The sequence below is a fragment of the Labrus mixtus genome, chromosome 12 (genome assembly GCF_963584025.1).
Source record: "Labrus mixtus chromosome 12, fLabMix1.1, whole genome shotgun sequence".
NCBI lineage: Eukaryota > Metazoa > Chordata > Actinopteri > Labriformes > Labridae > Labrus > Labrus mixtus.
The window spans coordinates 25,369,468-25,392,900 of record NC_083623.1 but is presented as its reverse complement, the minus strand read 5'-3'; the positions used below and the strand labels follow the sequence as shown (position 1 = coordinate 25,392,900).

Sequence of the window (23,433 nt, the reverse complement as noted above, 5' to 3'; positions counted from 1 at the left end):
AGCCCAGGAGGAGTGGCCCAGTTTGAATGTTGGGTTTAGTGAGAAGTGAGAATCTGGATATATTACTTTGTACAGAGAAATAAAATACTTTAAGACTTCAGTGATGTGAGAAATACATAAGAACATAGTCGGCTGTTGTATTTGAATCAGCCCTGGAGCCTCATTATAGACTGAAGTGTCCAGGAAAATCTGTACCTCGGGCACGGTGTTGATACTTCTACATCCATTTTGTGCGTCTCTTTGAAGTTGTACAGACTGATCACGTCATTGTTCAGCGAACCCAACTCGATGCAGCCCACAAAAGGAGCCAGACTCAGAGGAGGGGGAAGCTAGTTCATGAAAAGGAAAAAGAACAAAAGTCATTTGAGATTGAAAATACAGAAGATAAAAAAAGAATCTATTTGAATAAGGAAATATTTGGAAGAGGCCTTACCCTGACTTCTGGCGGGACACCACCAACAAAGAACACTATGTCCTTGGGGTCGATGTCAAACAGCGAGTCGGTGCCTGGAGCCTCTCCTTTCTGGATGAACTTCTGCTCGTCTGTGGAGCTCTGACTGGGGATGGTCAGGAACACTTTTCCATGTCTGCCAAGTCTGAAAGAACACAGCACAGAGAAGACATTAGTTAGACGTAGAGAAACAAACAGGATGTGAGACTTTGGACATCATGCAGGAACGTGCCTGTGTCCTTGCCTGAGATTTCTCTTAAATAAAAGCTTTTAAGGCATCGAGAACAGAAATTCTAATCCATGTAGCCGTGTCAGTGTGCTGGCTAATTTGGGCCTTGAAAGGGGAGACTCTGGAGGACAGAAGTCCTCGACTTCACACCACATCTCTTTGGGCTGTTGCTCATGGCTAAATAACCTAGCTAAACTAGCGAACCACTTCATCCAGATATCTATATGAGAAGAAGAAAAATTAAAGAAAGTTTCTGCACCACTTGAATCAGTCGGTTTGTCTGGCTGGTTCCTGCATGAGGCCCAAAGTTGTCACCTGAAGTTTCTTTTAACAGTTTTTACCTCTCTACTTTGACATAGTTGAAGACTGCAGGCCATTGGCTGACAGGCTTAGAGCCCAGCGGGATCTCCACATCTTCTCCTCCGAGGTTGTACACGTACACCAGGTTGTCATTTTTGATGGCCAGACCCATGTAGTCTTTCCTGCCCTGCGTGCAGAAACAGAAGAAAAGACTCTTGTGTTATAACTTGACCGTGAGCTCATTCGCTGCTCTTTTTCTCATCATTGCCTTCATGATATTTCACGGTACAGTACAGTTGTTTCAAAACAAAAACATTACTAATTTGTTAGAATTAAAAGCTCTCCTGCTGGGGCTTCTTTTCCTCATTAAAAGTCTCATGAACACCACTCCATATAAAACAGAGGCTGTGAAATCACCGAGGTGAAGTGTCAACAGAGAACAGAGAGGCCTCACACTGGGTCACTTCACTGTTTCTGTGCCGGAGTGGGAGGGGGCTGACGGTATTTATGTAAATGACCTCCATCTTTGAAGGCACATGCATGCACTATTATCACCGGCGTCTCTTTTCAAAGACCTTTTCAAAGCGGCAACTGTGAGTGTTCAAAGCCTGTCATTGCTGCCTCCAACTTCAGAAACAAAGTACTGCTGTCCACAAGCAGCGCCCTGCCCTTTTATCTTTGCCCTGGGCCTCTGGGTGCAAGTTTGTGAAGTTTCAGCAGCAGCACTGGGCTACAAACAAACATCCTCTCTCACTACCTCCTGTTTGACTGAGAGATCCTCTTTGATATCTGAGAATGATCCCATGCTTAAATCTTTCACAAAGATAAAAACAGTTTTTTTTTTAACACCAATTGATTTATTACACATTATTTACTCTCTTATTCAGACGAAAGACTGCCACACTCAGAGTGACACATCCATCTGAAGTGACATATTGCAAAACTTGCCTCTGGTGACAAAGTGAGCGGCTGTCACTAAAAGACAATAAAAATAGCTCCTGAGGCACAAAAATATATCCATCCCTTGCATAGTTAAAAGGAAAAATACTTGTAGAAGTAATGCCAAAAAGCATAAAGAAGGACTCATTTGAAAGGCATAATGTTTAGTGAAACAGAACATATGAAAAAGAAATATGAAGTGCGGTTCCATGCTAACTCCCATCTGGAGAATTCTGTTCCCTCTGCTGTGAGGTATAGTGAAGTATTTAGGTCCACAGAAAGTGAAATATTCAGAGTAAAAATGTCACCTTGGGCTCAAATTAAAGTGTATAAATCAGGGAAGTTTTTCAAAATAAAAACGAGACAGTGATGTTAACAATAAAGTGCTTTAACCTAATCATATTCCATTAGATTTTGTGCAGCAGAAGCTATTTGCATTGTCTTTTTGTGAGTTTTAGTGATGATAACTTCAAACTGAATGGCAAAAAGTACCCAAATCTTATTTTGCTGCTTTCCCCTTTAGTTCAGGATACTCTGTGCCAAATTTCATAGTTGTATGGCTATTGATGCAATTCTAACAAGATAATTTGTGACTTTTTATTATCTTGACCTGAGCATTTTTCAAAAAGGTTTTTTTTGGCCCCCCAGGACCAAACGGCCCTGAGTTGGGAGTGGTTGTTATCAACTTGTGATGGCCCAAGGTATGGGCTAACTAAAAATCATAGTAAAAAAACGGTAGCATAAAACATCCTGAAGGATGGACCTGGCTCCTGGACTATTCATACTGATGTTCACTTTACTCAGCAGTCTCTACCATCAGTGTGTGAATGTGTAGGTGTGATCTGCAGTGTAAAAGATCTTTGAGTAGTCAGAAGACTATACAGAAATATACAAGCTCAAGTCCATTTACTATTGGGATTTGTAAACTAAATATGCCTTTACTCATGTCATGACTTCTATCTGTATCCCCTTGCATGTTCTCTGGTTGGCTTTAGCGTCTCAAGTGATAAACATGTTCCTCACGTTTCTGTCTCCCAGGTACAGGACGAAGCGGTCCTCTATGGGATCCTTGTCCGGGTCCACTCTGATGAATAGGCTGATGGACGTCACTGTCTTCAGCTCTTCCAGGTTGCTGTGAGGATGAACCTCCACTGACGACTGGCCGTTAAACTTCATGGACACTTGGACCTGCAGTAGAAGGTAAACCATATGAGTTACAGTCGGACTAATTATGTGAATGCAGACACTCTCACTCTCATAAAGCCTGCTTAGATTTTTTTAATGGTTGCATGTAAATCTTGGCCTTGAATACAATGGTTATAACATTGTGCTGAATTGATGCACTGACCTTCTTGGCCACGCTCCTGGCCTGGGCTATGAGCTCCCTGATCCTCATGATGTTGGTGGTCACGTTGTTGACGGGCTTCTTCTCCTCCACCACCTTCAGTTTGCTCAGCAGCGCAGGAACCAGTCCATTCAGGCTCTCCACTACAAAGAGATCCCACACCGAGGATTTTAAAACCATCGGAACCTAAACACTGTGTTTGAGTTTGTTGTTTTGAACACTGCAGCAGTTTTGGTACCTGCTTCCCCTGCAGACTCGACCGCCTGCTCATAAGCCTCTGTGGAGTATTCATTGTTCTTCATGCTGTCGGCCCACAGCTCCACCTTGCTACTGATTGGGCTGATGGTTTGAAGGACCTCTGCTGAGCGGTTCAGAGTCCCCTTAGCCACCTCCAGGGTGAACTCCAGCCGCTGCGGGGTTCTGTCTGGATGAGGACGTTTAAAAATAAAATTCAGTCTCAATTTTAAAAACGAATGAAAAATCAAGCCAATCAAATGGAACGCACCATAATGAAGCACCAATAAGGGCAAGCAGTGGACAAAAATTGGTCTTCGTTGTTGAATTGTTGTGCTAGCATGCTAATGTTAGCGCTCTTTAGTTAGCCAGTAGCTTCACATTGCAATGAAATTGACACAAAATGACCATGATCTAAAAACTCTTATGTGTCATCCAAATAATCAGTGAGTATGTTCTTCTTCTTCTCTCTAGTTCTTGACTAAAACAGCTTTTATACACAAGGGGAGGAGCCGGCCATCCCGTCCCTCTTTAAGGGTTAAAAACCATATATTAAATGGGATCTCTCATCTGTTGTTGAGTTCGTCAAATGTCACACAAACCAATAAGAAAGGAGTATTGTGTTACCTGCATGGATTCCACTGATGTCTTCCTTTAGATCTGCGAGTTTCTTGGTGTTTTTCTCCATGGTCTCTTGGGTTTCCTCGATGTATTTCAGCTGTTCCATCACCTCCAATTCTACCTCTGTGACAGAGAGATGCACTCTGTTAAAGGGACATCTGATAAATAACACATGAACAACAAGGACATGTCGCAAATGTCTCCTTTCAAACCTTTCTGTTCCGAATGTAACGACACAGACTCCTTGAAAACATTGTCGCTCTGGGTTACCAGGTACCCCAGCTGTGCATTGATCCCATCGACGGCCTGAAAACACACAACATAACATCATGCCACAGGTGTTAGCAGGAACAACAGTGTGTGCATGCTGTGTGTTTCTGTCAGGTTACTTACATCTTCAGCTCTCTGAGATAAGTTGAAAGTGGTGATGGAGGTGATGTTGGCATCGTCGACGTATTTGATGATGTTGTTGTAGACGTTGGCGGCACTTATGGCCTTCTGCACAAAGCCATTGGCGTCGCTCTCTTTCAGATCCCTGGAGGAGACAGGATGATGGATGCTACAGTCTTATCTGATTGTCTCCATATTGAACGTAACAGCATCAAATCTCCCCGGTGAGCTTGGAAATCATATTGAATTAAAGCTGCAGTAATCCATTTTTCTGTTTTAACAACAACAGATCAGAAGACAGCCACTATTCAGAAGCTCCAAATTTAAATGTAAGTGTTGAAGGTCGTTTAAAGGTCACATATTATGGAAAATACACTTCACCATTGTTTTCTATCACTAATACATGTGTCTCTAGTCTGTCTACAAACCCCCAATTGTGAGTATAGTCCATCCTCTCTGTCTTCTGCCTGCTCCACTTTTCAGAAAATGTGTGCTCAAACAGGCTGTTTGGAGATTTTCCCTTCATGACATCACAAAGGGCAGTAACCCCTCCCCCAGGTGGGTTAGGGGTTAGGATCTTACTGTATGATCAGACATTAAAGAGCCCATATTATGCCTTTTTTGGGGTTCGTATATTTAATCTATGTACCTACTTTTGTATGTTCACAATAGCTAAAGTCTGAAAAAAGTATCTGTTTTCATGTACTGCTCCTCCTTGCTCCCTCTCCGCTCTGAGTCCGTCAGCTACGCTCTGCTGTGCCCACACTGTTAGACCCCTCGTGGACCAAGTCTGCTCTGATTGGTCTGCCGATCCGCTCTGTTGTTATTGGTCAGTTGCTCAGCACGCTTCTCGGAAATTTCAACATGAGCTGCTGGGCTTGCAACAACGAGCCAATGGGCTTAGATCAGTGATCTCACACTGACAATGACGTCGCACTGACAAATTTTTATCGAGGGGGGCTAGAACCGAGCGTTACATGCAGCTAATGCTACAGCTAACAGGAGGAGGTAGGAGAAGCCGCGTTTCCGCGGACTTTGAATTTTTGCACATAGATGTGTCTAAACATGCACAGGACACATGGAAAACACACTAAAGAGCATATAAAACCAGAAAAAGCATAATATGGGACCTTTAAGGAAACATGCTATGTTGAAGTGCTGGCTTCTCTGACAACAATGCAGCAGTCAGTATGTCCTCCTTCTAACTTTAGATTCTGGTCCTGAATGCTCTGGATTTGTTTGGACCAGAGAAGGTAGGTGCTTTTAAGACATCAGCACATGGTTTGCCAGATATGAGAGCAGTTATCAGGTCAACAGGTGTTGCAGTGATTGAAGTGGACAAGAAAAGTGGTTCAGATAGAAGTGATTGTACTCGACCTAAAAAGCCTCTGCATGTTTCTAATAAGCTCCACGAGCAGAAACGTGTTCAAACTAGGATCAATATTGGAGATGCTTTTGAAAAATGGAGAGAGGTTAGAACACAGAAAGGTTTACAGACCCATGCAGAGCTGGATAAACACTGAAGCTACAGTGTCCGAGATATGGCAACCTGTGAGTGCCTCGACACAGGGAGGAGGGAGCGGGGGGAGACAGCTCTCTCCAATGTTTTTAATTTGGACTGCAGTACCCATTTTAAACACTAGGAGTTACATACTGCTCCTTTAATAAGATCAAAACAGAAGAGTTATTTAGAAGATGCTTTTTAAAAGGTTAAGAGTGTATCAAATCGTGCCGTATTGTACCATATGATACCATATCATAAGTGTATTGTTTCATAGATGTAACATCATATTGTATTTATGGTAGATGTTTCACAGTATATCATGTTTTATCGTTTCGTAGATAAATCCCATTGTATCGCATCACATTTTTTCCCTGGTAAATTCATTTTTTGTTTCCTTTATCCTGAAATGTAACCTCAGAAACATTTTTGCTTTTCACTTTGTCTGCCTGGAAAACACCATGTGTTTCGTTTACTTCATGGTTTTGAATTAATAATAAATAGAGTCTCACTCCTCCAGTTCGTTGGCCTGTCTGTCCAGCTCCTCAGCGTGGTCGTCGGCCCTCTGCACCAGATCCCCGTCAGCCAGCGACAGACGCTCAGTCTTCTCCTGCAGCCTCTGGCCGGCTCCATCAATGGCTGCGTGGTACTGGGACACGTTCTGTGCACGCAGAGAGTACACACCGAAACATTATGTACACATTTATTTAAGAGGTTTTTTTAAAAATGATATGCAAGGATAATCAACTGCTTTTGTTTTGTATTCCATTGGAGGAATCCTTGTGCCTTGTGATAACTTAAAGTACACACACACACACACACACACACACACACACACACACACACACACACACACACACACACACACACACACACACACACACACACACACCAGCTAACATTGTTACCTCAGGATGATTGCAATCCCCCACAGAGTAACTCAATAGAGAGTACTGGACTAAAAGTGGAGAGCTGTTTGAGAACACGGCTTATTCAATCTCCAGCAATCCACAAATTGCTTCCAAATCAAATTGGCTCGTTTAAGAATCTGACACAGGCTGCGTCTCTGGAATCCATTTCATGGATAAATTCAATGTGGGCCCTGCGATACTGCAGCCTGATATCACTGTCTATTAGATTATGAAACATACTCCCTCATTCAGTGAGCCATAAAGAAAGCCGAGCATCATTGGACGTCAGGGACCCAGAGATGATTTCATTCTCCCCCCTCATCATAAGAAGCCATAAGGGTGCAGGCTGTTGTTTATGACCTTACCTGCACTAAAGCATCCATCCCGGCCACGGCTCCGTCTGTCTCCGAGATGAATCCTCGGGCTGTTTCCAGAGTAGCGTTGACAGCAGCGTGGTCCTCTGCCAGCCTCTGCTGCTTCGACTGCAAGGCACAAAGACATCAAAATCCTCCAGTTTAACTTCAGAACATGGTAAAAAAAAAAAAAAAATCTGCTGCATCATTGTGTGTCTTTATTGGACAGAAATATTATCATGAGGTTGAAAAGGGGATCTGAAAGTTGACCTGGAGGGGCTTTCCTGAACACTTTACAGGAACGTTCACTAAGGAATAATACATTTTCCTTTCCATGTTTTCTTGTTTTTTATTGGTAAGAAGATTTATATTATCTATATCTGTGAGTTAAGTTTGCAGCCAGAGCCAGGAATCCCAGGGTTTAGCTTAGCATCAACCCTTGAAGCGTTGTCAAGGGGGTTCAATGCCTTCCCCTTCCTGTTACCTTCCACTTATTCGTATGAGAGCCAATTGAAAACACTAAGACATTTGAAGGAGTGGTTTTCAAACACACAGCTAGCTATGCTAAGCTAAGCAACACAAAGGAGTGTTAATGTATGATTTAAGGCCAACTGCACCCCTCAAAGGTGTATTTTTAAAATAACATCAGACGTGTCTATGGCAGCATGTGCAGTGAATGTCCAAACCCAAGAACATGAAATGTCTTTTTACACTCCTTTGTCATTCTCTTAATGCCTCTAAAATATCTTTTTATCTACAGTTTAATAAGTAGAGTCATGTTGTGGGAGGCACTGTGGCAGCTGGTGATGTGGTGGCTGTGGATTATGTTTTACTGTTTCACCAAACTACCTTTACTGTAGTTCACCTGCATGACTGAGTTATACAAACTGATGAGAGCACTTGATTGGCTGTGGCGACCACGCAGTGAGCACACTGTGTGTCTGCAGCCGGGGTCGACCGGTCTGTGCTGAGGGCGACGAAGAGCCCCAGATTAGAGAGGCTCCATGTTTGGTTAATGCACCATTCACTGCATTGATTTACAGCAGAAGACCTGATCATAGAGATCTCCACTCTTGATAACATGGACACACAAACACAAACACACACACACACACACACACACACACACACACACACACGTCCTGCTGGACGGCAGACCTGTAATGTCAGCCAGGACGTGACGACTAGAGGCCGATCACACTTCATGGATCCAGATTAAAATGGTGTTCACTCAGTGATAAATCATCACATCACAGGACAAGACATTACAACTCTGGAGAGACCATAACAGTTTGAATATTTTAAAATACTGATGACAGATGTCATGGACGTTTATATGTTTTAATTAATTGCAAATGGACTTGAGCTTGTTTAGTTCTTTTCTAGTCTTCTGACAACTCAAAGTGCTTTTACACTGCAGGTCACACCTACACATTCACACACTGATGGTAGAGGTTTAAACTAATCCAACCATACACATTCACACACCGCTGCAGAAGCAGCAGGAGCAACTTGGGGTTAAGTATCTTGCCCACACAGTGGACGTGTTGCTGCAGGAGCTGGGGATCGAAGCCCCAACCTTCCGGTTGAGAGTCAACCGACTATACCAACTGAGCCACAGCCGATCAGTGCGCCTTCATGGGGGTGCTGCGGTTGCCCTGGGAGATTGCAAAGCAGAAACTAATAGAGTACATACGTCTTGATGTATAAAAGTTGATCTTTATCTGGTTAAATTTCCTGCAATGAATCTTCTCTGAACAGTCAGAATCATGTGTGTTGGCTCCATCTTGGAAAATAAAGGCATGTTTTTTTTTTAAATTTGTAGGCTCTAAATATTTTCAAGGGGGATCGCGGGGGTTGAGCATTGCAGTGTAGCTTCCCCCCTCCATGTGGGCCTCCTCCTAATGTAACAGCCCAAAGCTCCCACAGATGGTTCTGTGTTTCTGTTCTCAGGCCTTAAATACCAGAAGTAATAGACATTAAGATGCCTGACAAACAACAACCAGACGTCTCTCCCTACCCCCCCCCCCCCCCCCAGTGCAGGGAATGCTAAGTTTGGACCTTCTTGTGTTATTGTCATGGCCAGGTAGCGCAGTGTGATGGAGCAAAACTGCACATTGTTTGACACATCAGGAGAGGAGGTTAAGCAGACGGCATTTAAAAGGAGGAATGTCATGCTAGCACACTCTCACAGCAGGGAGGAAGGGCTGTGAGCTCTCCCACAGGACTGAATCATTCATACCTGCACACAGACAGAATGAGAAAAGAGGGGGGGAGATGCACTCAGCAGAATCCTAGAGACTTATGAGAAGTTACCTGGCTCCTCTGATATTTCAGGATGGTGGCTTTGTTTATGTCCTCTGTTTCCTGAACATGGCCGGCTGCTTTATGGAGGAAGCCCTGAGCGTCGGACAGCTTGGTGGAGAAGCGAGAGAGAACCTCCCTGACGGGCGGCAGGCGGCTGTCTGTGCTCATCAACTTCTTTTCCAGCTGACGGACACGCCTCAGCACTGCAAACACAATCACTTACAATAAGTTAAACATGCACATCTGACTCGTGGGTTTGCTGCTGTAACTCTCATGCTCATCACAGTTTGGTTGTCGGTGAGTGAAAATCAAGAATCGGCTTCCAATTGTTATCCTCCTGACACAACAAAGTGTTTGTTAGAATGTACATGATCTCTGTTTTTTGTGTACATCCAAATTGTGTTTTTTCTAAAAAAGCTGGAAATTGTTTAGGCCTCGTGTCGTTTTTTTCGGAGAGCCAGCGTCTTAAAATTGTTTTCAATTAGAAGAGGGCGCTCACAGGAGCAGACGGCTCTCTTTTCCAAATGTAGGATATTTCCTGAAGTCTTGTACCCACATCCTCTTTGCTCCGTGTCTGATCGGGAAATAAACGATCTAAAATATATATTTTTTAAAAACATACAGTAAAAACCGCTGTTGTCAACAGCCTGTTGTCATAGAGACAGGATGGACGGGCAGTGCTTTTAATCTCAGCACACAAACTCCATGCAAGCGCATCCAGAGCGCACAGCTTTTCTGCACGGTAATAACACTAGGTGGACAAGGGGCCTAACACTGTTTTTTTGTTGTTGCTGGCAGCACCCATTTTTAATGAAGTCCAACGTAGTTCAGTATTGTGCTCACACTGGACCCATGACTTCTTTTCCCAATATTATTTTGTAACTTTTGTTCTCTAGGTGACCAAATGAACCAAAATAAATCTTCATGTGACATCTTTTTCAGCTGCATTTATTTGACTATGAGTTCATCCATCCATCTTCCTCACATGCTTATAGTTTTATTTAAATATATAAGATTTGAATATGATGATCCGGTCTTACTCTCTCTTTGTGATTCATCTTCACTCTCGAGTACAAAAATGGAAAACTAAAGAACAATTGTGATGTAATTTGGAGACCACCTTATGAGTGCTGTGTGTACCCAGACCAAAAAGATGACAAAGACGATGAGAGGAAATTGCAAGTCGTTAGTGAGGAGCATGTTTCTGTCTGTTTTGAGCACAGATCTCACCGTCATGGGCTTCAGTGGACTCGTCAGTGGCGATGGGCTCTCGGGGGGACAGATCGAGTGTCCTCATCCAGGCCACCATCCCCTGGGCCAACTCAGTGTTTCGTCTGACCTCCTCTGGATCCACATCCTGGTGGACGCTGTACAGCTCCCAGTCCTGGATCATCTCTGTGAACATACATGAACACACATAGATGACAATCTTAACCCGTCAGAGCCATAAACTGACTTTTTGGGGAAGTACGCTGATTCAGCAGTTTTTCCCTGAAACATTATGATGCAATTATTATACAGTAGCTGATGGCTGAATCAATGTGCAGAAGCAGTGCCAAAATGTTCTGTACCTGACTGAGTATATGCAGAAATACAACCAAGTTTAAAAACCCAGGAAGAAGCCTTTAACGTGTTTTAAGTTGTTGAATAGAGCGCTTAAATGAACCTCAAAATCAAAGTCAGTTATCGTTATCATGTGGAGTGTATGTGAGCAGAGTTTGGTCTGTACCTTCAATGCGTACGTTGAGTTCAGTGAGGTTTGTGTTGAGCTGCTCAGCCAGGGTGAACGTCTCCAAGGTGTCGTTTTCCAGTTTGTTCCCCAAAGCCTCCACCACACTCTCCTGAAAAAAACCACCACAACAACTGATCAATAACCATGATCAATCAGTCACTTACTTCTAAAGACTGAGCTGAAGCTATCAGGTGTCTCGTAAAAACATCCAGTTTACTCCACTTCCTTATTTGAAATTAGCGTGATGCTAATTCTGTTAGCCAGTTAATGCTTTTTTCCAATATGTGTTAGCATCAAGCTAACAAAGTAAGATAGGCTATAAATCCTGGTCCATCTGTGAGAAACTGGGCCCACCCTGAAACAATGCACCAGTCACCACTGGTTTCAAGTTTAGCTGTTTCCATTGCTTCTGGAAACATCACCGTAAGAAATTACACAAAATATATTTCCAGGGCCTTGAATCTCTAAAGCCTTCAAACTCCAAATCATGCATTAAATGACAGACGGTGGGTTTGCTGACCGATTCTCCCAGCTGTTTGATATCCAAAACCACAGCCTCTGCAGCCTCCTCCAGATCCCCGGCCTGGGCCTTCATCACAGAGGACTTGTTTCTCCAGCCTTGAAACTGAGTCTGGGAGCAGAGCAGATAAAGCCATTCATTAGACCACAAAAGAGCTCAATGTTTTAATGTCAGAAACATCGTGTGATTGTGTTCTGGAGCGCTGCAGTAGACTTCTCTGTAAGTCCTCTCCATCTCCTGGGAAATCATTTTTAAACCATAAAACTGAAAGAAAATCTCTCAGAACAGATGTGCACAATCAGAGTACAATGTACTGACCAGATTGTCTTTTGAAGTGTCCCACATTATTGCTGCAGGGAGATGATTGTAAAGCAAAAACCTTTTTTATTTACCAGAAGCAGCTGTTAGCTACATCATGACTTCAGTTTAAATAATGCTACTTGTGATTTTACCTCGCGGTAAACACCAGTTGCTGATCTGCTGCTTTATAGTGTTGGCTCATGATTGTTTTTTATGTTTCAAATTTAGCAATAAGACATAATTACACAAAAAACAACTACTAACTAACAAGGATGATGTAGTCTAAATTACTTCAATTTTCTGTAGGGAAAAGTTAACTTTTTCTTTTCAGTGATTATGTTTACATGGACTGGAGTATCCTGTTTTTTTTTTAATTTTAGGGCTTTTTGTGCCTTTAATGGAGAGAAAGGACAGCGGATAGAGCTGGAAATCAGGGAGAGAGAGAGTGGGGAGTGACATGCGGGAAAGGAGCCACAGGTGGGATTTGAACCTGTGCCGCCCGCTTGGAGGACCGCAGCCTCCATAAATGAGGCGCGCACACCAACCACTGCGCCACCAGCGCCCCTGAGTATCCTGTTTTTATGTTTGTGCACACATCGTGCTTTTCATCTGGCCCTTGAGTGTGTCATTGTCCAAAGAGACCACACCAGGGTATCAGCATGTCAGAGCTCATCTTTGTCAAGTACTGATTTGGTTGTTGTCTCTGATAAGTGTTTGTTTGTAAATGTATGCATGTTCTGGGTGGACTGTGGAACCAAATTGCCCTCTGGGATAAATAACGTTTTCCAAGTCTAAGTCTAAGTCATCATATCCCGAGTTTAGATAAGCTCTTATCCCAATTTTGATGAACCCGATGTTGCGTCCTGGAGAACTCTGAAAAACAATGTTACACTGTTGCATGTTTATGCCTTACCCCGGTCTCTCCCCCGGGTAAGCACTGCATCAGCAAAACAAACATTGCAGAAAAAATGGAAGTCCTAGCCAGCAAATATTGGGCAATGTTATTTTTTTAACAACCAAATATTACAAGCAAATATTTGCAAGTTACATATTGCTCCTTTGAAGTTCCAATGGTTACAGCAGAAATAAACATGTTTACAGCAGGGTGACCAGGCGTCCTGCTTTCATGAAAGTGCAAATTAAACATTGTCCCCCTATTTGGTTGGCCCTGGTTTTCCAGAGTGCAGGACAGTTGCCTAGCTAAACCCTGGAGGCACAATTTTTTGAGTATGATGGAAACTATGACAATGACAGGAGATACAGGATCATACCCTGAATATGATGAGAACCAGGATAAGGCTCATAACCGGGATACTCAAGTCCATGTAAATGCTTTTAATGGGGACTGGTGGATAAACAGCTGTTCAAAGGTTAAAAAAAGATCTTACTCTTTGACCAAAAGCTCTCTCAAGGGACCCTTTCTTCAGTGTTGAATAACAATTTTCCGTCTTTTTGTTAAAAACCCACTTCAGGTGGATGTACCTTTAGCTCCCACATTTGTCCACAGAGACAGTCAGTACCGTTGCCCGCTGAAGCAATCTACAGGAGCAATTCTAAAAGGTTTCAGAACCGGGTCAGATTAAAAAATATGTGAATGAACCTGCAGTCGGTGAGCCGTGTAGTTGTAGTATTTGAGTCTGTCGTTGGCTGCAGCACCAGTAGAGATGTTCAACACTCCCACTTTCAGCTGGTCCAGTGTCGTATTGGAGAGACTCAAGTCCCTCATCAGATGCCAAATGCACTCATCACAACCTGAAACCAAGAAACACCACTGGTACAGTTATAGTGTATAATGTAGTATACAGTGCAGTCTGTTATAAAGCTGCTGCTCCACTTACTGATGTTGCACAGGTTGACCGTGGCGGCCTCTGGCAGACACTCTCCTGTGTGCATGTCACAGTGTCCGCTCTCACAGTCACACTCTGTGGAAAAACAGATGCAGAAACATTTCATCAGAGAGTGATAAACTGAAAGATCAGCACATCAGCCTGATTTCAAGATCTGCTGGAAACTGTTCAGTACAGTTATTACATATACATCAGGACCGACAGATGTTGTGTTGGCTCCAGTCCTGCACATCTGTCCTGCGGTCTCTCTCTTCTGTGGGACTGATGGTTTAGGCAGCTGTGTGTGTGTGTGTGTGTGTGTGTGTGTGTGTGTGTGTGTGTGTGTGTGTGTGTGTGTGTGTGTGTGTGTGTGTGTGTGTGTGTGTGTGTGTCGATTTGGGCTGCATGGTGATGTCATTCAGCTCTCAGCAGAGAGTCTCCGGCCACAGGGTCACATCTCTCAGCAGATGCTTCTCTGACATCATGTGATCTACTGCGTCGGTGGGTGTGGGAACGTGAGGACTCGGCTCAGCCTCTTCCTCTGGGAAAGATTTTTCCTCAATTGAATGTTTTCGACAAATGGTCCCGGGGTTGTTTGACGTGTGGTATGACAGACAGATGACTTACTCTGGCAGCCGGAGGGGCTGTAGTCCCAATGTCCTGGCAGGCAGCGCTCGCAGTAACGACCTCCGGCCCCCGGGCGGCAGGGGCAGCTGTGGGTGAGAGGGTGGCAGGTGGAGCGCATGGAAGCTGGACCGCATTCACACCTCCGACATCCCTGACAGCTGGAGAAACCGGAGTAGCCCTCCTGGATTAGATGAGTGACAAACACAGTAAGACCCCATTGTGAGGCTGTTCAAGTTCATTAAGAAGCATGTTGAAGTAAAACATGCTGTGTCAGATCTTGGTTCTTAAAAACGGTTGTTATGAAAATGATTTCTGTCAATAACAATAACTTCACACTGCAAAATTAAAGCTGAGATTTGAGAACACAGCATCATGACAACAAAATAGGTTTTCCATAGTTCAAGGCAGTCCCTGACCCCTGTGAGGCCCCATGTAGAGAAGATCCAATCAGTAAGATATCTAGTGAGTGAAATGATAAAGTGACCTTACTATATGATCAGACATTAATGAAACATGCTATGTTGAAGTGCTGGCTTCTCTGACAACAATGCAGCAGTCAGTATGTCCTCCTTCTAACTTTAGATTCTGGTCCTGAATGCTCTGGATTTGTTTGGACCAGAGAAGGTAGGTGGTTTTAAGGTGACCCCCACACGGCCGTTTTGGACGCCCCTCAGTTTGTCAGATATGAGAGCAGTTATCAGGTCAAACCAACAGGTGTTGCAGTGAGGAGAGGGGACAAGAGAAGTGGTTCAGATAGAAGTGATTGTACTCGACCTAAAAAGCCTCTGCATGTTTCTAATAAGCTCCACGAGCAGAAACATGATCAAACTAGGATCAATATTGGAGATGCTTTTGAAAAATGGAGAGAGGTTAGAACACAGAAAGGTTTACAGACCGATGCAGAGCTGGATAAACACTGAAGCTACAGTGTCCACCACATGGTGACCTGTGTGAGCATCGACTTTAGAGAGGGGGGGGGGGGGGCAGAGACAGCTCTCTACAATGTTTTGAAATTAGACTGCAGTACCCATTTTAAACACTAGGTGTCAGAGTTACATATTGCTCCTTTAAAGTGATGACATGTTTACAGCAGCGTGACCAGGTGTCCTGCGTTCATGAAAGTGGTAATGTGCAAGCCCCTTATGTGGTTGGCCCTGGTTTTCCAGAGTACAGGACAGTCCAAAACCTGGAGGCACTTTTTGGCAGAGTATGCTGGAAACTATGACAACTAAAGGAGATGCAGCTACAACACAGTGTGGGAAAGTAGTTTCTGTTGGGTTAGCAGAGGGCAAATCCCAGAAGGGTCTTTTTCCTCCTTTTCACATTGTGCACATCACACTTTCCACACACCTACTCACTCATACTGACTCTTCTGATGTCCACTTCTAACCTTTGTTGTAATTTAATTTCAGGCTTGGGTCAATAAAGATCATTTTTGGTTTCTCTCCCTTAATATGCCCTTTTGGCAGGTCATGACACACTATAGGGCGGGGGGAGGGGGGGACACACTAATGAACGAGTCCCTTCAGGCTCACCGTAGATACTCGTCCTCAGTGTCTCAGTGATGTAAAAGAAGGACACTGCTGCATCTTTGAATGTCTCATTTCACTTTAACAAACTCTCAGACTGCTCAGCTGACGAGTCCAAAGTAATATCCACCTGATGACATCACACATTGACCTGATGACATCACACATTGACCTTTGTTACCGTTCCTTTGAGCTGTTTGACATCAGTTTGGGATCCCTAACCACTTCCTGTTTCTGTGCTTACCTTCATGTCCTAACCTTCCAGCTACCAGAAACTCCTTACTTTATTTCAAAATAAAAGCAAGGTTGTATTCAAACAGGAAGTGAAGTACTTTAAGACAGTACAGAATTTCAAAATAAAAGCCTAACATATTCATTTTTAACTGGAAATAATGGAGTTTCAAACATGCAAAATAATAATATGATTAACTGGGAATAACTATTGAAATTTTCCCATTTGCAATTAAAAAATTTTCATCGTTGGGGGTTTGACGTTTGCCCTAATTTATAAATACTTTTCTCCAAAATTTGTCTAACTTTGGATTTTGTTTGCAACCTGTGCGACCGTCTCACATCTTTTCAGTAATGTTGCTGTATTTATGGCACATTTATGACAGTAACACCCATGATGTGATAAAGTAGACTCAACCATTAACCCTTCTTCAAACACAAGTTGAGCTGTCTTCAGTCAGGTCTCTCACCTCACACTGGTCACAGAACTGTCCGGTGACTCCCGGCTTGCAGTGACACACTCCGGTCCTGTCGTCGCATGAAGAGGTGCCACATTTATTGCACTCACAATCTGCGACAGACACACGGAAAGAGGAGAATGTTAGAGGTGGAATGATGTCACGGGCTAAATATTTTTGGACATGTAGGGCTTTAAAAGACACACGGTAATCCATCATCCTGCACGGTGACATTGGCTTGTTTTCCACTGAACAGCTTCAGTGACACAAAGCAACAAAAGGAAAATACACCTTCATAATAATTGCAGATAATTGAGAAGAAAAACTAGAAAAACAATTGTGATGTAAAGTCAGATAACGTGTTGAAGCGATAAATGTCCCTGTCTTCATTATGAATTTAGCTTTGTTGCTGGATCAAGATTCTCAAGTAGGGGGCGCTGGTGGTGCAGTGGTTGGTGTGCACGCCCCATGTACGGACGCTGTAGTCTTCCAAGCGGGTGACCCAGGTTCAAATCCGACCTGTGGCTCCTTTCCCGCATTTCACTCCCCACTCTCTCTCTCTCTCCCTGATTTCCAACTCTAACCACTGTCCTATCTCTCCATTAAAGGCACAAAAAGCCCAAAAATAATAATAATAATCTTTCAAAAAAATATGCTCAAGTAGAACTGTTGTTCTTGTTGTTGTATTTGTGTTTCTGCATGTAAACATCAGATCCTGGTTTCAGAAAGCGGGAGAAGCCCTCATCATGAACTTGAAAAACATGATTTTGCAGCCTGCAGAACTCCAAAATAAAATGGGTTTCTGATCGCTGCAGACTACCTGCAAAGCCTCAGCCTCAGCCAAGTGACGTATCAGCCAAACAAACATGGCGGCGGCGTCTACAGTGTCTTACATCTTACACATATCTTCCTGGGAGCTCCTGGGTTCTCGTGTCTTGTAGTTATCATGAGTTTTGTTCTCATGATGAACAATTTGTAAATTTGTATAAAAGTTAAGGCGATAATTCCCCTTTTATGTTGTTACTATTAATTAAAAATCAAACACCCATAGACTGTAGTTAGTCCTCACCTCTGCAGTTCTTGGCAGTGATGGCGTCGCCGTAGAAACCCAGGGCACACCTCTCACAGTTGGCTCCGGCGGTGTTTCCCCAGCAGTGTTGGCAGTGACCCGTCACGTTGTGGCACTCGTTAAAGATCAGGTTGGGGTCAGAGTTTCCGTTACAGTCACATCTCTTACAGCTGTTGTTGATCTCCATGGGGTTGCCATAGTAACCTGGAGCACACCTAGGTGGGGAAGACTTTCTGTAAGATGACTGACGATATCACAACTTGTTTCAGTGTAGAAAAACCACCTTCTTTTATTTTGAAGGTTCTCAGCTCTTTGTCCCTAACTTTCAGTCAACCTGACAACAGACTGAGAGCTGGAGCTGAGGCGGGTTTTAAACCTCCTGACAAACCATTACACTGCGTCCACCTGTCAATCAGGTCATTCAAAAAATCAAAGCTAGATATTTTCAGGAACACATACTGTATGTGCAATGTAATGTCTGCTTCATGTGTTGTCATGACGATCTCAGACAGTAATATGTAATTGGTATCTGATGAGCATGTGGAGCCTTATTGCACGTGTTCTGTTTGATATCTTCTGCTCAGAGCAGCCGCAGCACTGACCTCTCACAAAGATGTCCGGCGTAGCCCTGTTTGCACTTGCAGCGCAGGACGGCACTTCCTCTGTCACAATGCACCGCGAAGCTAAACACACAGGGGGGGGAAAGTATTTCAGAGATGACTCACTCGCTTGCCAACACACAGACATGTGGCTGCAGCAACAAGAAACAGAGCGACTTACTTATTGGAGGGGACGGAGAGGGGGCAGGCGCAGGGTCGACAGGTGTGGCGTCCGTTAAGGCTCGGGGCCAGCATGTAGCCGTCCTCACACATCTCACAGAAATCTCCTGTGCTGTGGTCCCTGCAGTTCTGAAAGAGACAAAGAACCAATGAGAAGAAGGAAAAAGAAAGCTGTTTTTTTAACAGTCACGACCTTGTTGTTGATCGTTCACTTACTAAACAAACACCGGTGATGTCTTCACAGTAGTCGGCGTGGCCTTTGCAGTTACATGATAAGCATATACTCTGCTCGCTCAGGAAGAATCCCTTTGCACACACCTGAGACCGAAACAGAAAAACACACCAAGTTAAAAAGTTAAACAGTAGAACGAGGCTCCAACAGTTCTGTCTCGTTCGAGTCCACACAAAGTGGATATTTTCTATTAAGAGTTGTGTTTGAAGAAAGCTTGAGGCACAAATACAGCAGAATAAAGATTCTTTTCAAGCAGGTGTACCCCCTCTGTAGCCTAGTGGTTAGTTCTTGCTCGCCATGTACAGAGGCTACAGTCCTCAAAAGAGGGCGGCCAGGGTTCAAATCCGACCTGTGGCTCCTTTCCTGCATGTCATTCCCCTCTCTCTCTCTCCTTGATTTCTGACTCTATCAACTGTCCTCCATACATCCATTATCTAAACTGTTTTTCCAGTTCAGGGTCGCGGGGGGATGGAGACGATCCCAGCTCATCATTGGGCGAGAGGCGTGGTACACCCTGGACTGTACCCTGCTATATGGAGTTTGCATGTTGTCCCCGCATGCATGTTTTTTCTCCGGCTTCCTCCAACAGTGAGAGGTTGTATGTCAGCCCTGTGACTGACTGGCGACCATTCCAAGGTGAACCCCACCTCTCGCCCAATTACAGCCGGGATCGTCTCCAGCCCCCCGCGACCCTGAACTGGGAAAACAATATACAATAGATGGATGGACGACTGAAAATGTATAAATCCCCTTATATACAAAACACTGATGTAAATATCTTTCAAGGAAATACTTAACGTTAATGTTGGTTTTTCCTTCACCCTCAGGTTGGTTGCATCCTGATGCAGATATGCTCATTTACTCTTTACAGAATGTGTTTTTAATAGAGCTTACTAGAGGGTCTCATATCTGGTCAAAAGATTAAAAGAATCCTTTAGGGGCTGTGTGAGGTGAATTCTCCTTGTAGCTGTAGTTTAATTACTAAGAGCTCCACCCAGGTTTGTAGTTGAACTTCTCCCAGAGTGTCGTCTGTAGCATGCTAAACTGTGTTTTAAATAAACAAGTTTACATTTTTATTTATATATTATTTTATATATCATTGTTATATTAATAATTAGTAAAGAAAAACAACAACCAGGCTTTAACCTAAACCAAGTGGTCCCTCCTTTTAACACAACGTCGTTCTAAAATCTGCTTCCTGTCCGATGTTTGTTCACCACAGTTTCTCAGGATGGTGTAATTCCCCTACCAGACACACACACACACACACACACACACACACACACACACACACACACACACACACACACACACACACACACACACACACACACACACACACACACACACACACACACACAGGCCTTTGAACTACCCTTTGAGCGTCTTTGAACATTATACATGCAGCAGCATTCAGCGAGGCGGACAAAAGCTGCAGTCTTTAAGAAGTCCACATTGACCTCCACGCTCCGCTCAGTCGACTGGACATTAATGCTACTCGTTCACAACATGCAGGACATTCCTCAGACAGGACGGACACATAGAGCTGTATCCTCTCTAGATGATTCGCATTTTCCTTTGATTTATTCACAGATGGACTGAGACACAAAGACGTGCTTCTGCAGGCAGATCATGTGAAACATCCTGTGAACAGCAGCGCTCATTCTTCCCCGCAGAGATCTGAATATACACACACATCCAACATTACCACATACACACTCAATGTGACGGGCCTCCATGTAAACATCCTGGGAAATACAGCTGAGGATGCTTATGGGGTTAAAAGAGTTCTGACCACAGATGGTATTCCCAGCTGTTCCGAGTTGTAAACAGAAACTTTATGGTGAAATAAAACAGCGAGACACTATCTACCATTTGTAAATCCACTTAAAGGAGTTTAGAAATGGTTCAAACCTTTAAGCAGTGTGACAGTTTGCGATGCTTCAGACAGCTGCAGTGTGTATACACAAAGGGGGGGGGGGGAGGTTGGGGGTCGGTCTTTAATGACTTTAAAATCTGAGGAATGCATCATGAGTATGCACCTCAGCAGCTTGTCTTTTCTTCCTTTACTTCCCATGTTTAGATGACTTGTTGTCCTCATGAACTGCATTTATAAAAGAAGTGTCAGAACTAGAAGCAACAGTTCAAATATCAGGAAATGAACTGAGTCGCTTTCTTTCCAAGACTGGGAACACATGAAACTCTTATGAGGGTGAGGCTGGGGTCAGGACGTTGACGGAGCATCGTCCAAACTGCTCGACTTCATCACTTAAAAACACACGGCGTCATGAGTAGAGCTGCATGATAATTCTTCCTCCTTGAAAAAAAAATACTTTACACGTCCTTCAGTGTCCAAATAAGTGCTGCTTTACTCAGTGCTATTGTCTGTTTGTTATTTTTCTAATCTGTTTGTCCCTGGCAGCAGAATGCAGTCTCTCGAGTAGACGGAGCTCCCTCAAAATTCAGCGAGGTAATCTGGAAATACTACCAATGACGTACCTGACGCCCAGCCTCAAGCATCCACCTGAAGTCAGAATTCCAATTCTGAAACTCGGAGCAACTTCCGCAGCCCAATTTAAAAACCAACATGGCTGCTAAATGCATCAACCGTAATGTTTAAGCTGCAACTGCTGTGATTATTATCAACCTGATCCTCTTTTAGTGGAAATAAATCAATCACACGATTGTATCTTGCTCGTTCTATCTGTGGACATGCTGTCATGTTATTTCACAAATTCGCACAAACTATCACGTAGTGTGTTGTTATCGTCAGGTATTAGCTAACAAAACACAAGTACTCCTGGAGGCGTCCATATTGCTTGTAAATACTCAATGGACTTGAGCTTTATTAGCACTTTTCTAGTCTTCTGAATACTCAAAGCGCTTTCGCATCGCAGGTCACACCTACACATTCACACCCTGATGGTAGAGGCTGCTATGTAAAGAGACCAGCAGTAATCCATTCATACACATTCATACACCACCAACAAAGCAGCAGGAGCAACTTGGAGTTAAGTGTCTTGCCCAAGGACAAATTGGACAACTTCCTGCAGGAGCTGGGGATCTATCCCCCCGACCTTGTAGTTGAGAGACGACCGACTCTACCACTGAGCCACAGCCGCCCCTTGTCCGGTTTGCAACTGTAGCGCTGAGATCTGAGGTATATCCTCCACCTCCTGGTTATTCTGTTTGCGTCATGTCCCGCCTCCTGACATCAGCCCCCCCCATCAGACTGGGATCGTTTCCAAGGCAGATTTAAAAAGCAGTTTGTGAAAAAAAGGCTTTCAATTAACCTTTAAATGTACATTTGTGTTTCTGCGTTTCAGGAAATGATCTCCTCAGGTGTAATCCTCTATTAGTGACACAGAGAGATTAAAGAATGAATCTCAAACACGGCGGTTACTGTTCTACATCTCGAACTCTCATGCAAATTAAAACCAATTGACATTTTCCGCCTCCTGCCAACTACACGAGCTCACTCAGTAATGCGAGCTATTTCTGCCGCCCTCCCACTGTGCCCACCGCAGAGCCGAAACAAAGATGACATTCAACATGTGATATCGCCTCTCTCTCTCTGTTTGCATGTGAAGCAGTCCTCTGCCTGTGCTCTGCTGTCTTAACCACTACATTACATTTTATTTCCTCCTTTATTGAGCGTGTGCTTCCAGGGGTCGGAGGTTTAAGGCCGTGTATCTCTGCGACAACAGAGCAGAACAAACGCCGCTGGTATCGAAGCACAAAAACAGGATTTGAGTGCTGTCCAAAGTCAACACACTGTGTGCTCATGTGGCTTTGAAAACTGTGAGCATGCCCTCTCTCTGCAGGGAGGGTGGGGGGTGGGAAGCCTCTGTGACAGACAGATGAACCCCCTGAGTGTTGTTTTACAGAGATAAGTTTGAAATAGGATTGGTCCTTATATACGCTGGGCTTGTACGTATACATCTGCATGCTGGCAGAGTTTTCCCAGAGCGGGAGCATTAAGTGGATTAAATGTTTAAAGCTTGAAGGTTGAGTCTCATTTCCGCTTTTTCTTTCCCAACTGGAACTGCCTGCTGTACTCATACTGACCTTGAAGAGGGAGGGGGTGGGGGGGTTCAGACACTGGATTTAGTCATGCTAACTCCTCTGAACATCCTCAGGACTACACACATCCCGGGTCATGAGAAACTCATCCCAACGCAGACAGTCTGGCTGCAGGGGCGAGGCCCTCCTCTCTCCGGAGACCTCTAAACTAAGAGAACTAAGACTTTGAGAAATAAACATGCACGATATATAAAATGAATGACAAGGCCGTTCTTTAGATATGCTGGGTTTTCGTCGCCAAGTTTGGGGGATTCAATAATTCCACATACTCTGACTTTTTTGACCTACAGAATGTTTTTCTCAGGATGTTTCCTTTAACCGATCAGTCACTGTATGTACACTTACATCTTCAGATACCAAGATTCACCGCCTTCCAGTCCAGTTCTCATGGCTAATGGACACAAATCAAGCTGAAAAGCATCAAAGCGTCCACAAGATGACAGCTGCAGTGTAGCAGAACGTCTAT

General features: G+C 43.9%; 1 protein-coding gene across 1 annotated transcript in view; it reads right to left on the bottom strand.

Moving 5' to 3' along the window:
* lama4 (laminin, alpha 4) overlaps window positions 1–23,433 on the bottom strand; it is a 38,513-nt gene that overhangs the window by 11,566 nt on the left and 3,514 nt on the right. Inside the window, exons 2-24 of the mRNA XM_061051265.1 lie at window positions 18,869–18,970; window positions 18,654–18,781; window positions 18,476–18,556; window positions 17,874–18,088; window positions 16,817–16,917; window positions 14,587–14,767; window positions 13,972–14,055; window positions 13,734–13,885; window positions 11,834–11,944; window positions 11,311–11,422; window positions 10,812–10,976; window positions 9,591–9,784; window positions 7,287–7,403; window positions 6,523–6,671; window positions 4,513–4,654; window positions 4,332–4,425; window positions 4,126–4,242; window positions 3,503–3,688; window positions 3,268–3,407; window positions 2,943–3,107; window positions 1,022–1,167; window positions 434–596; window positions 196–329 (exon numbers count right to left, since the gene is read on the bottom strand). Of these exons, the coding sequence (XP_060907248.1) occupies window positions 196–329; window positions 434–596; window positions 1,022–1,167; window positions 2,943–3,107; window positions 3,268–3,407; window positions 3,503–3,688; window positions 4,126–4,242; window positions 4,332–4,425; window positions 4,513–4,654; window positions 6,523–6,671; window positions 7,287–7,403; window positions 9,591–9,784; window positions 10,812–10,976; window positions 11,311–11,422; window positions 11,834–11,944; window positions 13,734–13,885; window positions 13,972–14,055; window positions 14,587–14,767; window positions 16,817–16,917; window positions 17,874–18,088; window positions 18,476–18,556; window positions 18,654–18,781; window positions 18,869–18,970 (3,179 nt within the window). The remainder of the gene's footprint in view (window positions 1–195; window positions 330–433; window positions 597–1,021; window positions 1,168–2,942; window positions 3,108–3,267; window positions 3,408–3,502; window positions 3,689–4,125; window positions 4,243–4,331; window positions 4,426–4,512; window positions 4,655–6,522; window positions 6,672–7,286; window positions 7,404–9,590; window positions 9,785–10,811; window positions 10,977–11,310; window positions 11,423–11,833; window positions 11,945–13,733; window positions 13,886–13,971; window positions 14,056–14,586; window positions 14,768–16,816; window positions 16,918–17,873; window positions 18,089–18,475; window positions 18,557–18,653; window positions 18,782–18,868; window positions 18,971–23,433) is intronic.